Source organism: Myotis brandtii, unplaced genomic scaffold (genome assembly GCF_000412655.1).
Source record: "Myotis brandtii unplaced genomic scaffold, ASM41265v1 scaffold136, whole genome shotgun sequence".
Classification (NCBI taxonomy): Eukaryota; Metazoa; Chordata; class Mammalia; order Chiroptera; family Vespertilionidae; genus Myotis; species Myotis brandtii.
The window spans coordinates 6,779,374-6,796,698 of NW_005354829.1; the positions used below are offsets into that span (position 1 = coordinate 6,779,374).

Sequence of the window (17,325 nt, forward strand, 5' to 3'; positions counted from 1 at the left end):
ATGCTTCTGTGTCGTACACTCACAGCTGCTAGATGTCGTTTCAGTTGTTTAATGCCCTGTCACATTTTTTTGACTCAGAGGAATCATTTTTAAAATCTTGGTAGGAAAAAAAAACCCTTAATTGTGGCTTCCCACAGATGCCATTGTGGAAACTGTGCTTGGTACTGTGCTATTTAGTCGTCTCATGGAATTTCAGTTTTCAATATAGGCTATTCCTTCTGTCCCACAAGTTTATGGAGGGTGGAAACGTCTGTGAGCACTGATTCGCCAGCCCACAGTCAGCCTGTACCCTGGTAAGGGGTTGTCTTCCTCTGAGTCCTTCCGACCTTACGTGTTGGCATTAGGGTGAAATTCTTTAACTGGGGTGACTGCAGACCATTAATGCTTTAGGTGTGGAGGATCTGAGGGTAGCGATATCGCAATTTACAAATGCAGTCAGATTATAGTAGTTCTCAGGTTTCATGCTGTTAGGAAAATTAAGCCAGGAGCAGTTGCTTCATCCACTAATTTAGGAAGAAGCTGTGCTCACTTTTTCTAAGACAACATTTTTGGCAAAGCTGGTCATCTCTGGTTCCAGGTATGGGCCTGGCCAGAATGCTGCTGTTACTCAGGGTTTGCCTGGCACCATGAAACTTAGGACATTTGAGGTTCAGTGTCAGGTTTGAGCCTTGGAATTACTCTTTTAAGTGCTTCATGATAAACACTGTTCCCTTTTTATACTCGCTTGTCTAGAGGCCTCAAGTTTTATTCAATTATTATGCTCTTTCAGCAAGAACCTCTCAATATTAAGACCCAATATGAATACAATTGGCCACCTTCCCTAAGATTTCTCACTAACTATATAATCCGCATCACCCACATGGTATTAAAACATCTGTTACTGAGTAGGAATGCAAGCATTTGCGTTTCTTTGCTGGCTTAAAAATAATTTAAAAACATAACCCAGATAACTTTTTGGATGAATTCAGATAAGAAGAGGGAGAAGGACAGAGAAGCATGTTTCAATGAATTGTTCCAGGGCATTCTTGCGTCTTTACAGAACCTCCGTCAGTTGTTCCTGGCAGGCATTTTTGTCTGCATGCCCTGTCTGCTTCCTCAGCTCGTTAGAAGTCAGAACTATGGACAGTATATCAGCTGAGCATTCTATAAACCAGATTGGCGACACCTTTAAAGAAGGGATGTAACACCAAACTGGACTTTTTGTTTCTCCTTTTCTTACAACACCTGAATTATTATTGTGGTGTTCTCTTGTTTTTAATAACTACAACAAGAAAGCCTAGTCTGCATTCCTAAACCTTCTGTGAGGTATGAATGGAGTGGAAGGCTCCGTATCAGTTTGAAATGTACTGTATGCCGTTGGCCGGGAAAGCGCCAACAGAAATCTTCAACATAAATCTTCGTAGGCCCTAGACGTTTTGCAACAGTTGCTATGCTACTAAAGGTAAACATTTTGTGTGTGTGTATTTGTCCAAGGAAGATTCATTGTAAATGTTGTATTTTTTTAAATTGCACTCACCACAAAAATTCTAATAAAAAGACAAGCTACGGGTTTTTTAGAGATAACTCTTTATTGGTGAATTTTAAGTAGGTCAGAGAGTACTATTCCATACAGGAAGTCTGCTTTTCTTTTTCTAAAAAAGGAAAAGATGATCATCAGTGTATAAAATATTTAAGGTAGCCATGAGAAAATACAAAAACACTAGAATGTTGATTTTTCAAAAGTAACACTGGAAGTCAGAAAGGGAACTTGCTCTTGCAGCCACACTGGCTGCCTTGAGCTTGTAGCAGACTCATAGGCTTATTATTATGTCCGAACACATGGGCTTATTTTTCAATAATAAAAGAGGCATATTTTTTTTTCAGTTATCCTTTCACGTTGAGTTCACTTTTTTTCTAGTCCACACTCATCAGGATTTGGGGGATACTTACTGGGTTACCTATGTGGCTCATCATAGCCAATTGTCCATTTGGCTTAGCTCTGGCAAAGGAAAGAATCTCTCCTTTGACAACAGAATGCTTGGCTTATTAAGGCTAAGTTTCACAGGGGCGATCATTTTGGTCTGTTTTGTTCACAGTGCCCACGTCATAGGCTTCTTAATAAATGTTTGTTAAATGATTTAACGGACATAGTATAACATTAACCTTTCTTTGCGGCTGTGGTAGATTTTAAGTTGAGAAGTCCATGACAGCGTGTATGAGTTTGCCAGGGTTGCTGTTACAAACTACATACCACAGATGGAGTCGCTTAAGCAACAGAAATTTATTTTCTCACAGATCTGGAGGCTAGAGGTTCGGGATCAAGGTGTCCGCAGGATTGGTTATTCTGAGGCCCTTCTCTGTGGCTTGTGGATAGCTGTCTTCTCTGTGTCTTTACATGGTCGTTCCTTTGTGTGTATCTGGGTCCAAAGTTCCTCTTCTTACAAGGACCAGTCATAGTGGATTGGGGCTCATCCTAATGACCCATTTTAAACGGAATTACCTCTTTAAAGGTCCCGTCTCCAAATATGTGGTACTGGGGGATGGGACTTCAACATAAGAATTTTAATGTGACACAGTTCAGTCCATAACACAGCACATGTCTATATGTATTTGAAACATGTCGATAGCAATTCTCTAAGCATGGACCTGTTTTCTTCTGATTTTTAGAGCCACACAGCTTTCATTCATAAGCTGGAAATGGCTTTCTAGAAAGAATATATTCTGAGGAGGGTACACCTGTATGCATGCTTAGGACAGAAGAAAAATATCAGTCTTGGATTATGTTAGTTTTTACCAGAGGACAGGGTTTCCCCAAATTTACTGATAATCTAAAGCAGCAAGGAAGATTTAAGGGGGGAAAAGAGAGACCTCAGCCCCACCAATTTACTAAGTAGTATGTTTGTTTTTAAGGCTTTCCAGATAATTTTGCCAAAGCAGTGTAGGACCTTTTTATTAATTAATATATAATTGACATATAACATGTAAATTTAAGATGTAGATATGTTGCTGTGATGCATGTATGTATTGCACTATGATTACCACTGTAGTTAACACTTCTATCAAATCATAGGTTGTAACTTAATTATCAATTCTATTTTGTGGTGAGAACATTTAAGAACTAGTCTCCTGTTGCAACTTTGAAGTATATAATACAGTATTGTGCACTATAATCACAATGCTGTGTGTTAGATCTCCAGAGCTTACTAGCTTCTAACTGAAGGTTTGCACCATTTGACCAACATCTCTCCAGTTCTCCTATCCCTAGGCCTTGGTACCACCATTCTACTCTTTGTTTCCTGAGTTTTGTCTTTTTAGATTCTGCATATAAGGGAGATCATATAGTACTTGTCTCCTCAGTCTGACGTACATCACTTAGCATAATGCTCTCAAGGTCTAGCCATGTTCTCATGGCTGAATAATATACAGTATACCTTATCTTCTTTTTAAAAAAATATATTTTATTGATTTTTTTTTACAGAGATGAAGGGAGATGGGTAGAGAGTTAGAAACATCTATGAGAGAGAAACATCAATCAGCTGCCTCCTGCACACCCTCTACTGGGGATGTGCCCGCAACCAAGGTACATGCCCTTGAGCAAAATCGAACCTGGGACCCTTCAATCCACAGGCCTACACTCTATCCACTGAGCCAAAGCGGTTAGGGCTACCTTATCTTCTTTATTCATTCAGATAGTGATAGATACTTAGGTTTTTTTTCATATTTTTTACTATTGTTAATAATGTTGCAATAAACATGGGAGTGCAGACGTCTTTTCAATATGCTATTTTCATTTCCTTTGGATATTCCTATTTTCATTTCCTTTGACTATATATCCAGAAGTGGGATTGCTGGATCATATGGTAGTTTTAATTTACAATTTTTGCAGAACTTCTATACTGTTTTCTATAGTGGCTGAGCACATTTACATTTCCACCAGCAGTGCATAAGATTTTTTTGAAATGACACTAAAAAAAAGCAAAAAAGCTACCCCCAAAATCAAACTACACAGCTTCTGTACTTCAAAAGAAGCAATCAACAAAATAAAAAGGAAACTTGTGGAATGGACAAAAATATGTGAAAACCATATATTAGATAGGGAGTTAATAACCCAAATATGTAAAGAACTCATACAACTCAATAACAAAAAATATGATTAAAAATGGGCAGAAGAACTGAATAGAATTTTTTTTCCAAAGGAGACACCCAAATGCCCAACAATGCATGAAAGGATGCTCAACATCACTAATCATCAAGAAAATGCAAGTCAGAACCACAATGAGATCTCACCGCACACCTGTCAGAACGGCTGTCATAGAGAATATGAGATAGCAAATGTTGAGAAGGATGTGGGGAAGATGGACCATCTGGCATTTACATAAAATTATGAAATTTAAAAGCTAGAAGGAAACTTAACAGTCACTAAAATTAGCAGCCAAGATTGGTAGAAGGAAACGGAGGCTAAGAGCGGTTACAGTGTTTGCCCAAATTCTCTTTCCGAAATGCGAGCAGCTCCAAGATTACAGTCCAGGCTCCTTGACTCCTGATCAGAGTTCTTCTCTCATATCATGCTGTCATTCATAATGAATTTCACCAAGGAATTTTTAAAAAAACCTCATTTTGTGTAATATCTTTAGCACATGGTACTGACATGTTAGAATTGCACGGTTTGACAGGGCACTTACTTGCACTGAGATTTCAGATTCTTTTTCTCAACTTTCACAATCTATCCTTCCAAATACTGTGCTGAAGGGGTCTCAGTAGCCTAGAACTAGGTGGTCCACCCAGGTCATCGTTGCTACCCTGCAGGTAACAACAGAAAGTCTTTGTTCTGGCTTACTAAAGTGGGGGTGTTGGTTTAGTTGTTTGCATTACGGAACACCAAGAAACTCTGCTTTTCATCACTGACCAGTGTCACCTACTAAATAGTCTTAGAACAAACCATAACTTAGTAATAAGTCTCTATTTTCAGGGTGACTAAAAAAGATAAGGAATGGGGAATGTGAAAAATTCAATTCCAGGCATTTGGCCCAATCATAAGTATTGCCCGAATTTTCTAGACACTAATTACTGGAGAAAATTCTATGAGCCTGTGCTGAAAAGAGGAGTTTCTGCTTATAGGAAAAATTAAAACTTAAAAAAAAGAGGACTTTTTTGCCTCTCACTTCTTTTTTCCATTGCTCCCCTTTTCTCTGAAAATCCCTTTAGACAACTTAGAAAAGCAGAACTTGGAAAGTGAAGGACTTTAGTTGTTCCTTGAAATAGTGGGTGGGGTGCAGTCATGAGAAAGCCCTTAAATAAAAGTACAGCTTCCTCTGTTCTGTCCTGGAGTTGATTCGTTGAATCTAGGGGAAGTGAGTTGATTTTCCCCTCCTGTTTTTTGGGTGGGTGCAAACTGCTGTGTGTGTGTGTTTATTTTTGAAATTGATCTTATTTTAATGTAAATATTTCAACCAATATATGAATGTAGTATCATATACCAAGTCGTTCCCTCCCTACTTTTGTCATGTGAAGGGATTGCTATTCTGATACTTCATTGAACCCCGCATGTGTATATTTTGCTTATCCAACATTACAGGCTTATATTGTTTTGGTTTCTTTTGTATAACTACTTTAACCTTTGTCTCAGCAATATTGATTTCAGTGGGAACTTTTTACTGCTTCAAAAGGAATGCTCTATGCGGAGTGTCCAACAGATGTAGAAAGCAAAATGAACCAACTCATTCTTGGATCATGGTCTAACTGAAAATAGCTTAAGTAATCATTTTATATCATGTCTAACTCTGCACTCTGACATTTTAATGAATAATATATACTTTTTGTATTAGTTTTCCATACATTTACTCTCCTCACAGATTATGACACATTTAGTTTGCTTTATATTGTCATAGTCATGAGTAATACTCAGTTATTCTTTGAGTATTACTGAACTTGAATTTACACATTACATAAACATATACATCTTAACTTAGGTTTTTAAATTTGCAAAACTTTTACATTAACTTTTTCATGTTAGAAGTTTAATCAATATTAACCAAATTGTTTAAATTAACAATGGAACTTTTTATTAGATAGTTGTTTATTTATGCCTATAATTTAGTTACTAGTCATAATCATACTCTCTGTTAAAGAAATTTTGAATTTTTTGGACAATTTTAAAAATACCAGGAGTAAATAGGGAATGTATTAAATTTGGTTTCCACTCTTAAAAGTTAGGTAGAATAGTTGGGATCATCTTTGTATTAATATTTTAGCCAGATTCTTGACATTATTGAAAATAGATCTTTAAAATAAGAATAAAATCATTGCTGATCTGAGGCTGCCACATTCATTTCAGCTGATTATCTACCTATATAAAAGCCTAAGCGACCATCGCAACTGAACAGATGAATGAACAGGCTGCATGGGGCGACCAGGCCATCAGGGGGGTTAGTGAGGGCCAACCAAACGACTGAGCAGCAGGCTGTGTGGGGCGACCCGGCTGGCAGGGGGTTAGTGAGGGGCGACCAAATGACCAAGCAGCAGGCTGCATGGAGTGACCAGGCCAGCAGAAGGAAGGGGCAGTTAGGGGCAACCAGGCCGACAGGGGTGGGCATTGGGGTGATCAGACCGGCAGGCAGAGGCGGCTAGGGGTGACCAGGCTGGCAGAGGGGGCAGTTAGGGGTGATCAGGCAGATAGGCAAGTGAGCAGTTAGGAGCCAGCAGTCCAGGATTGTGAGAGGGATGTCCAACTGTAGGTTTAGGCCCGATCCTAAACCGGCAGTCAGGCCTAAACCGGCAGTCGGAAATCCCCCGAGTGGACCTGGATTAAAGAGGGTGCAGGCTGGGCTGAGGGGACCCTCCCCCTCCAGCCCCCATAGATGAATTTTGTGCGTCTAGTTCTTTATAAAAATCTACCCTCCCACCCTCTGTGTGCAAATAGGACTCTATACCCACAAACCCCCACAGGAGCTGGACCTGCCCTAGAGAGCAATCATCCTTTTTCGAAGTTGTAGAGCCGCTTCTGTTTTTCAAGCCATGTGCCCAGAGGACAGCCCAGAGAGGGAATCTTTTTCAAGTTCATACAATTGAGATATATGGGACAATGATGGCCCTGTTATTGAAGAAGTTTTTATGGATGAATTGGGTTTCAAGGAAGGCCATTATAAATGGTAAAGATTTATTATGTGGATCACAGGGGGAAGGGTTTTGCATATGGGAGAAGGGGAGCAGCGTTTATCATGTGTGGAAGTACAAGGTCTGAGATGAATAAGACATCTGCAGTAGTTAGTGAAGAGACGAGATTGATTGGAACAAAATGTGCACGTCTTTGATGAGTAGAGGATTAGATGGGAAAGGTCAGCAAAGGTCTGATTGTAAGGATCCTGAGTACAGTGTAAGGAATTTGGATTTCATCCCCCAGATGAGAAATCACCCTAGGCATTTGTCCAAATGCATCACATGATCAGTGATAACTTACTTTAGGTAGATTAACCCAAGGTTATACAGCATTGAATAGAAGGGATAAGGAAAGAATAAAGGCAAGGAGACAAGTTAGAAGACACTATATACAGTACATGGTTTTCCTTATCTAGCCAAGGATCTAATGAGGATGAAAGGAAAAGCTGTCTTCAGAGTTGTTGTTTTTTATTATAACCTGATCTCCAAAAGGAATCCATATTTATTATAGAAAATGTTGAAAATTTGGATATGTATACAAAAGAAAATTAAAATCACCATTCTCTTTTAAATCATAGATGAACACAGCGTTTTAGGCACTGTTGATTTTTGATTTTGTTTCAATTTATGTATGTTGACATTATGGTATATGAACACTATTTTTATATAGCTTGTTATTTTTGTCATTACTACTTAGTAGGCATTTCTTTTGTTAATAAAAATTCCCAGAGAACCTCATTTTTAATATCTATACACTATTTCATTTCACGAGTCGTGTAATTAACTATTCCAACGAATATAAATTTAGAATTCTTTCAGCTTTTTGTTATTATTATTAATACTACTATAATGAACATCAATCCACATAAATGTTTTATTTCATACTCCTCTCCCCTTTGCTACAAAAAATTAAATTACAAAATAATACAAAAACTAAGTTGAGCATTTTGTTCATTTATTTATTTTGCCTATTTTGATTTCAGTTCTGATAACATGTCCTACCCTTAGTACATGTTGACAATTGGGGGGAGGGGGTCCTTATTGAAGATTTATTGGAATTATTGTCTTATTTTATTGCTTGCCATTTAAAATGAAGTATTTTGATCCATTGTTTTATATATGGGCATTTAGGTTCTTTTCAGCTTTTCTCTATTTTAAACAATGTGTGTGTGATGAATATCATTGCACATATTTTCATGTGCACAAATAAAAGGGTATAAACCTTAAAAGTGAATTACAGGGGTTGCTGGACATATAAATCTTCAACTCTAGTAACTTATGTAAACTAAAGTAATTTACGCTCACTTCTGCGGGCAGCACAGAGAAATTCCAATTTACCCACATCCTTGGCAGCCCTTCCTTTTAAATGCCTGCAAATCTGATGGATGTGAAATAGTATCTTATTTTGTTTTGCATTTTTCTGAAAACTGATGAAGTTTAGCATGTTTTATGTCTGTTGGCCACTCAAACTTCTGGTCTGGAATTTGCCCATTTTGTATTTAGTTACAGTCTTTGTCTTTTTTTTTTTTTTTTTTTTGGTATACCCTGGATACTAATCCTGTGAAAGTTATATCACTTGCCAAGGTATTCTTCCAGTATCTGTCTTTTAAACCTGTTTATTAAAAATTAAAAACAATTTTAGGCAAATTTATCAAAGTTATAAAGTGTGGGTTATAACTATCTTGGTTAACACTTTCTCCAAAGTCAAAAACCTTTCACCTGCCTTTTGTTGTCATTCTTTATAAGTTAATTACTTTACATTTTTAATTCATCTGACACTCATTTGCATAACGACGTAGACATTTTCCAGATTAAGGAAAGTGAAAGGTATAAAACAAACACAAATTGGGTGAACTGTATTTATTATAGTTTCCATTTTAAGTCTGTAATTGAACCCTGGAGAACTGTTTGTTTTTATTTAAGCAACAGGTAGCCACATCCCCTGAGGTTTGCGGTAATGAAATTAATGTCTTTCTCATTGATTACACAGCAAATCTACCGGTGTTCATCTACATGAAGTCTTGCAAAATCACGACTTCTAACTGGAATTGAATGCGATTTGATTTCCCGTGTGTTTACAGCCTTAGTGTTCCCAACTTCTTGCGCAAGTCCAGAAGGACTGCATTGTCTTCTCTAAATGGTTAACAGAGGATTGCTTTTACTTTCAGCAAGTCACAGAAGCTGTGAGCCCTTCAGTGCTGCCCCCTTCAGCTTTGCCGCTGGACCAGCTTAATAACGCGGTCACTGCCTTCAGCACCTTGGAAGACCTTATTCGCTATCTTGAACCAGACAGATGGCAGTTGGACTTAGAAGATCTATATAGGCCAGGTTGGCAACTTCTTGGCAAGGCTTTTGTTTTTGGAAGAAAATCCAGAGGTAAGCTCTCTCTTCAGATTAGAATCTCATTTCATTTCCTTAGCAGCTCATGTTTTGGATTCTTCTGTCATAGCTTCTAGTGAGTAGAGTTTAAAACTCTTCAGTGATATATTTAAATAATCCATTTTTATAACATTTGAATATATTTGCATATCAAATAAGAACGCATATAAAAGAGGGCACTTCATTATCACCCAGTGAATTTGGAAGATAAAAATGGATTCTTTTGCTCAATATTCTTGTCTTTTTTTAATTCAAAAATATTATTTTGATGGTCTTCTATTATATTTTACAAGAATCAGTGCTTATTCAAACCTAATATATGGGGCATATTGATTTAGAGATTCAAGAGAGATTATCATAGCTGCTAAGGAATCAGGTTTGGAGCTGGAAAAGGGAAAGCTTATTGAATTCATTATCTAACCTGTCCGGGAGGGTCAGGATTGTATCAATTTTTATTTCCAAATAATATGAAAAATAACAATGGCTCACCATAAAATAGAACTAGCCGTTTCCAAGAGAGAAAGCATAGTAGGAAGGAACCCACACTATGATAACTTCTCTCTAAATTTACTTTTGAAATGATCACTTTTGACTATAAGAGCATATCTCCCTTCAAGGGTGAAGGTATTGATCACTACACTTGATTCCACATGGTCAAGAAATTGAAACTAATATTAACTGAGTTTGCTCTAAGGTTAGCTAATTTCCTAGTACCATTAGAATCCGAAAGCATGCATATCAGACACAAATGAACATGTAATATAAATAACTGAATAATTGTAATATACTCAAAAACATCTGTTGAAGTCTGTCAGAAACATTGAAATCTGCCCCGTGTCACTTTGGAGAATAGGATGACACTCTGTAAAATGTATGCAGAGGGAGCAATGTTTAGTTAATTTGAGTGATTCACAGGGGCAGACTGCACCAGACTTGTTCTTCTCAATCTTGTCAGAGAGAAGCCCGCTTCCTGCCCTTTCCTGCTAAGGGTTGCAGCCCTTCTGGGCGAGGAGCTTTCATCTCAGCAGGTCACGTTCAGACTTGCCCAACCATGGTCGTTTGCTATGCCAACAGACATGGTTTCCTTTCAGCGAGATTTGAAAGCGGCGTTCAAGTCCATGGGCAGCCGAATCTTGTCCAGATGCTGAAAGCTGTTACATATTTATAAGATTTGATCTTGATGAATAACTTGATGAATAACTTACGAACAATACTTCCCTTCCCTCCCACTTCGGAACAGGAAAATGAAGATCTGCGAGGCTGGCTGAAACAGCCATGAATAGAGCCTTTGTTAGCAAATTGGAAGTAGATGATCATGCTGATCTGTAAAGAGCAGAGGGAGTAAACCAGGTTCTAAGCTCAGACCTAGTTTTTGATGGCTGATCTCGGGATTTGAGCTTAAAAATCTTCCTTCTAGTCATATGCCTTTATGCCTGTACCTCTGCACTTGGTGATCAATGATTTGGCCAGCAGCTAGCAGATATTTTTAAAAGCATCCAGCACTGAACCAGATCTTTCAAATATTCATTTAGCACTTTCCAAATTGAAGCCCTTTGCTGTTTGCCAAAACTATTAACTTTTTAAGTATACAGTAAGTGCGAGAAAAGCAGTGTATATTTTTGGAACTTTACATAAACTAAAATGCAGGTGTGGGATAACATCTATATAGACAAACCCAACTTCCCTCCCAAGAGTCTTTCTACAAAGGAATGAGGAGTCAAACGTTTAAAAGCTTCTAATTAGACATCGAAATAGATTTTCCACAGAATAAACATATCACCATGTTACCACATTCATCTTAGAAAGACCACCCTCAGATTGCATTACAGTAATAGAATATTCTTGGGCTGAATATCTCAAAAGAATGAACAACAAACAAAATAAAATGTGAGCATGGTTGTTTTTTTCAGTCAAGCATTACCTTTTTTAGTAAAACTTGCAATATTGATGAATCTAAACAAGAAAATTTGCATTAGAAATAACTTTCATTGGTGTCATGCTCAAAATATTCATTCTTCAGAAAGACAAATTAATGAATATATTGTCTTAGGAGGCAATTTTGAAAAGGAAATAAGAAATTTCAATGCTGAGTTTTACTTTACAAATATTTTGCAAAGGGAGGGAAAGTTTCATAATATTGTAGTTAAGTGGTTTTTGTGTGTGTGTTTTTTTAGGTATGTATTGGGGCTTGATTTTTCTCTCCCTATTTCTTTTTCCTTTTATTATTATTATTATTACTTTGCCTAGAAATTCTGCACAATGTTTAAAGAATTTGTGATCCCAAGTTATAATCACAGGACTTACTTTAATGAAGCTTAGGTGGGTTTGAAGCCTTAGAAATAGCAAGCATAATTTTCAGATATGATGACCAAATTTAAAATCTTTATTGTATTTTTAGCCCAGAGTGGACAGCACTAATGTTTTTCTCTTTCATTATTTTCCCTTTCTTCTTCTGGTTCAGGGTTCTCATTCATACCATGCTACTACAGAAAAAAGAAAAAAAAAAGCATATTTTCTAAGTCAGGCTTAACTAGTACTTAAAAAGGGCTTTTGACTTTTGTGTCAAACATGATAAATGAGTGGAAGCTAAGTTGAAAGTGTGTTTAAATTTTCACATTGTAGCAGGTATCATAACTTAGTTCACTTGGGAAATCTATCTAACCTTTTATTGTGGTTAAGTAAACATTTTAAAGTGAACATATACAGTCTCATTTTCTAGTTTCATGAAATAGTGTGTTTAAAAGTATTTGAGGTAGATGAATATCCTTTCAAAGCTAAGAGCTTCATTCACATCCTAAAGAAGCATAAATCTTAAATAAGCGTCACAAATGTTGGCAACTGGCTTCTGTATGTGCATGCATGTTTTAGGTTTTCTCCCTTTCTTAATCAGATAGTAACGTCTAGAGAAAATATTCAAATAAGCTCATATGTAGCTTTAACAATAAAGAGCAGTATGTGCATGTGCTATTATTGCATCAAAATGAAATCAGGTAAAATCAGGTGACATCACTTAACCTGGTTATCTCATTAATTTTATTAGAGATAAATTGGTCTTTTATAGCACTCAAAAGAATGAACTCATTTCCCCTTAAATATTCAAAAGCTTTATTTTCACAGGATCATTTTTCAGATGAAAAGGAAATCTTTAAATGCTCAAATAAAACTGTGATTTTTCTATTGAGATGGAAAAGATAATTTTTAACTGAATAAGATGTTGAAATTAACCTATTGAATTAGCATTTCTCGGTGTTCTCCTAACTGTGACTAAGAGTTTAGTCAACCAAATAGTTTATATATGTTTACATTTATGATTGCATATGCATAACTTATAAAACATCTCTGGAAAACACATGAACTCCCTTGACATTTTAGAAAAATTTGATCACATATACAATATAACATAGCCAAGAAAATAAGCATTTGATTCATGGTTACCTTGTTATTTTAAAATTATTTTAAAATATTGGACTTAATTTTTAAAATGGGATTACATACTCATGATTATTATTTGAAGCAATCTTTAACCAGAGAATATTTTTTCTTTTCCCTCAATTCTTGTTTATAATGTTTCCAATATTAGCAAAAGGTATTTAACTAGATTTATTACATTTTAGATAATTTTCCTAAAGTTTAATAAACCATTAATTTTATTGATGGAAAAAAGCTCTGATCAATTATATATTATCCAAAACACTTCAATTTTATTGGAATTTTTTTATTTGAATATCTTTAAAGGGAAAAAAGTCAAAGTTATAAAGCAGAAATTAAAATTATATTACAGATGCTTATCATAATTGACTATTATTTATATCTTAGATATAAATTCATATTAAACATTACATCTTATTTTGATATAATTTCACTAAGGCAGTATAATTTTGTGGTTAAAAACAATGGTTCTTTGAGAATTTACTATTGATCAAAGGATATTTTGTTTGGTCTTGACAAATAGATACTGTTTTAAAGAATAAAGCACAGCATAGCTAACCAACTTGTTAAAAGAATAGAGACAATGGCTATACATTAGACATTTCTTCCATCCTTGAGAAGAATAGAAATCTGAGTTAAATTAAATTTCAAAGGCCAGAAATTCTCAATGTACCAGAAGCAATGCTTTCCAACCACCTCTGCTCTTTTAAAATGTATCTTTCTTTTTTCCACTTCACACTCCACTCAGCCGTCTTCAAAATTTCATTTTCTTCATTTCCTTTTTACGCTTTATGATTCTTATTGCCAGAAAGATTATAAGGAAGTTTTGTCGACAAGTTTCTGTATGTTGTTCTTCATTAATGGCATGAGCTTGTAATCTTTTTAAAACTTGCATTTATTTTTTAATCAAAGTATTCATTATTTGGCAGTCTATTCTTCCTTCCAATAGTCTCCTTGTTTACTTTTTTACTAAGGTTAAAAGGTGTAGCCCTCTTTTTCCTCTGTAGTTCCTATTTATAGCTCTCAACTGTTTTGTTGGCTCTGTTCTTAACATTGCACAATGGCATCTCTTTATTGGACACTAAATCAGAATGAAGCTTTGTTTACTATAAAATAGAAAGTCCGACTTGCAAGCTGCACAGCTCCCAAACATAGCTCCAATAAGGAGGGATATTGTCAGGATTATTGTTCATGACATAGTTTGATTTCTTTATGAAAAGAGTTGAATGGAATATATTCAAGTCCAGAGCATGAGCATCTATTTTTTTTCTTTCTTTTATGCCATGCAGTGGTGGATCTGAACCTTCTAAAAGAGGAGGTAAGGTTGTACAGCTGCACACCTCGTAACTTCTCAGTGTCCATAAGGGAAGAACTAAAGAGAACCGATACTATTTTCTGGCCAGGTTGTCTCCTGGTTAAGCGCTGTGGTGGAAACTGTGCCTGTTGTCTCCACAATTGCAATGAGTGTCAATGTGTCCCAAGCAAAGTGACTAAAAAATACCATGAGGTACGTATATCATTTTATTTTCAGGTTCCTTTGGGTATTTTGTTGCTTTAAAAATAGCAAAACAGTGTATCTGAAATGAATTTTTGTTTGGAAGGATGTAGCATTCATTAAAAAAACACACCCACAAATACACTTTATGTTCTCATTTTTAAAAATAGGACCTTTAACTCAAATAACCAGACATTAAATATTTTGAAAGCTTATCCTCTGATAGTACACCATAGGTGGTCAGTGAAGTTTTCCTCTCTCATACAAAAAACAAAATGTGTTCTTTTATATGGTAAAATATGGGTGAAACTTTTCAACTTTTCAAAAGCTGAAGGGAAATATTTTAAAGAGAAACTTGGAGATGAGTCATTGTGTAATTTGGAGAGAGAAGATCTTTGATATTTATTTTTCCATTTGAGGCAGTGTAGGCACCTATATCCCAAGAAGACACATTCATAATTATATCCATCTTCCTATTATTCAAATTGCCCCAAAGAGCATGTTATGGATGCTTCCCCCTTTTATCTTTTTACAGAATCAAGAAAACTCCAATATTAAAACTTAGCAATTGTTGTTTTTCAGAGCCTTGGGAACCTTAGAACTGATACACTCCAAATTCTCCATGATGCTAGAATATCCCAAATTCTATCCCACTCTCTCTCTCCAAGAGCATCATGTAGCATTCATACATTAGGAAGCAATTCCTTCTTGATGAGACAACTTTGATTCTTATAAAACCTTTACATTACACCAAGCCAAAATCGGTCTTTTTGACTTAATTTCAATATAGCTTCATTTCAGTAGTTTTTTATTTTTTCTACTAAATAAAAGAATCTTCAAAAGTAAATATCTGCTTAATAAGTAAAATGACTTTTTTGACTTGCATAAAGATATCAATGAAACCCTTATCTGTTAGGTAATCTAAACATGGACAGTGTCATAAGCTATACAGCATATGACATGGTTGTCCTACCCTTCAACAACATTGTGTTGGCAGCTGGTAAAGTCAGGGGGGAGGAAGCACTGGATTCCAGAAGACAATGGACCCTGTTTCCATCCTAGATCTATCTTTAACTTGTAACCATCAGCGGGGTACTGAGCCTCAATGAAATAGTGTAAGATGTGAGAATTATCTGTTTTTTCCTAGCTATGTTATTCCAAGGCATTTACTAGATTGCCATTTTTAAAAGGAAACATCCCAAACTAGAAGCCTGTGATTAAAAATAGGACAATTTACTGCCATTACTCATGTCCTACTTTCATTTCTACACTGCATTCCTCTAATGCGCCTCGTGCCGGGAACAGTCTCCACTCCAGTTACAGGAAGTAGACAGCTATGAGCATGGTGGCTCAAGAAGCCCCAGCCAGGCTATGCCAGAGGCCAGCCTGATTGCTGCTCCATGAACTGGGGTATCTAGTCAAGAAGAAACCCTCAATATAGTCATTCTTAAACAGATTAAACTTAAAATACCTTACAGGCCAGGCTGATACTAGAGTTGAATGGCCTAACATAAAAGGATGTAATGAGAATAGGAATTAAACTTGAGTGATCTTTTCCCACCTAAAGTCATCGATTTTGAACTATCTAAAGCCAAGTTTTTACTAAACAAAGTGCATTTGGGGACCTGATTTAGCCAACAAATCTTGGGTATAAGACACCATTCTAAGAGCTATAAAATCCAGACCAGCTATATTAACCTTCTTAAACCAGCCTCTCAGATGCTGGTTCCATGCAATGCTTTTGGTCAGATAAATCAGTACTCCTTGAAGCATATCCTCTTCCATGCTATACTTTTAAATTTATTTTCAAATAACATTAGTTGTAAGGGTTATGCAGGAAGTTGCCAAAGAGTTTGTAATATCTGTTTTAAAGTCTCAGGTAAAACTTGTGTGGGGAAAAGCTGTGGGCACTGCTTATAGCATCACTGGCCTTCCAGAATGGCAATGATCCATTACGCACTAGTCTTTGGGTGGGGTTGGTTACATATGCATTATATATAGGCACACGTATATACCTTTATGTGTGTAATTCAGCGGTTCTCAACCTGTGGGTTGCGACCCCTTTGGCGGTCGAACGACCCTTTCACAGGGGTCGCCTAAGACCATCCTGCATATCAGATATTTACATTACTATTCATAACAGTAGCAACATTACAGTTATGAAGTAGCAACGAAAATAATTTTATGGTTGGGTCACAACATGAGGAACTGTATTTAAAGGGCCAGAAGGTTGAGAACCACTGGGTAATTACATGACCATCGAGTGTAAGTTTCCCACATCCCTAAAGTGTGTATGTATAGTAATATCATTGCCTTGTCACCTGCTTCAAATTTCTCATAAATAGCTCCAGTAATAACCTTGTCTTAATTTTTTATCATTAATTTTTCTGTGATCATCTTTTTTATAAAGGATCAAATTACTCTATGAAAAAAGTGGGGGGTTCATGTGATGTAATTCATCATTCCTGAGCCCTGAATTTGTCTTGGTTTTATATTTTGGAAATAAGTTCTGAGTCTAATACTACTCCTGAATAAATGAAATTATTTTTTATATATAACTTAAAATATTATTAATATTTTATATTACTTGGGCTTTCATTCTTTTTGATGAGCATTGTTCTCATTTACACTTTGAAGATTTTTCCACCTCATGGAGAAGGCAGAAGCAAAGACAGAGCTTAAAAGTTCTAAGTTTTCTTTCCTTCATCTCTACTATACCAGCTTTACCATCTCTATACCAGTATTATCTTTTTTACCTTGTTTATATCTTCATATGTCTAATTTCATTTTTCATAATTTAAAGTATAGTCTTTTTATGCTTAGATCTATTTATTTGGGAGGAAAATATACCATTCAATTGACTTATTCTAGTAATGAGTCCCATCCTC

The 17,325-nt window shown here is 36.0% G+C and overlaps 1 protein-coding gene across 1 annotated transcript in view; it reads left to right on the top strand.

The window, feature by feature from the left end:
* The window catches only part of PDGFC (platelet derived growth factor C), a gene marked incomplete at its 5' end in the record, with an annotated part of 86,246 nt that overhangs the window by 64,976 nt on the left and 3,945 nt on the right, over nt 1–17,325 (top strand). Inside the window, 2 exons of the mRNA XM_014535024.1 lie at nt 9,303–9,510; nt 14,232–14,449. Coding sequence (XP_014390510.1) covers nt 9,303–9,510; nt 14,232–14,449 — 426 coding nt within the window. The remainder of the gene's footprint in view (nt 1–9,302; nt 9,511–14,231; nt 14,450–17,325) is intronic.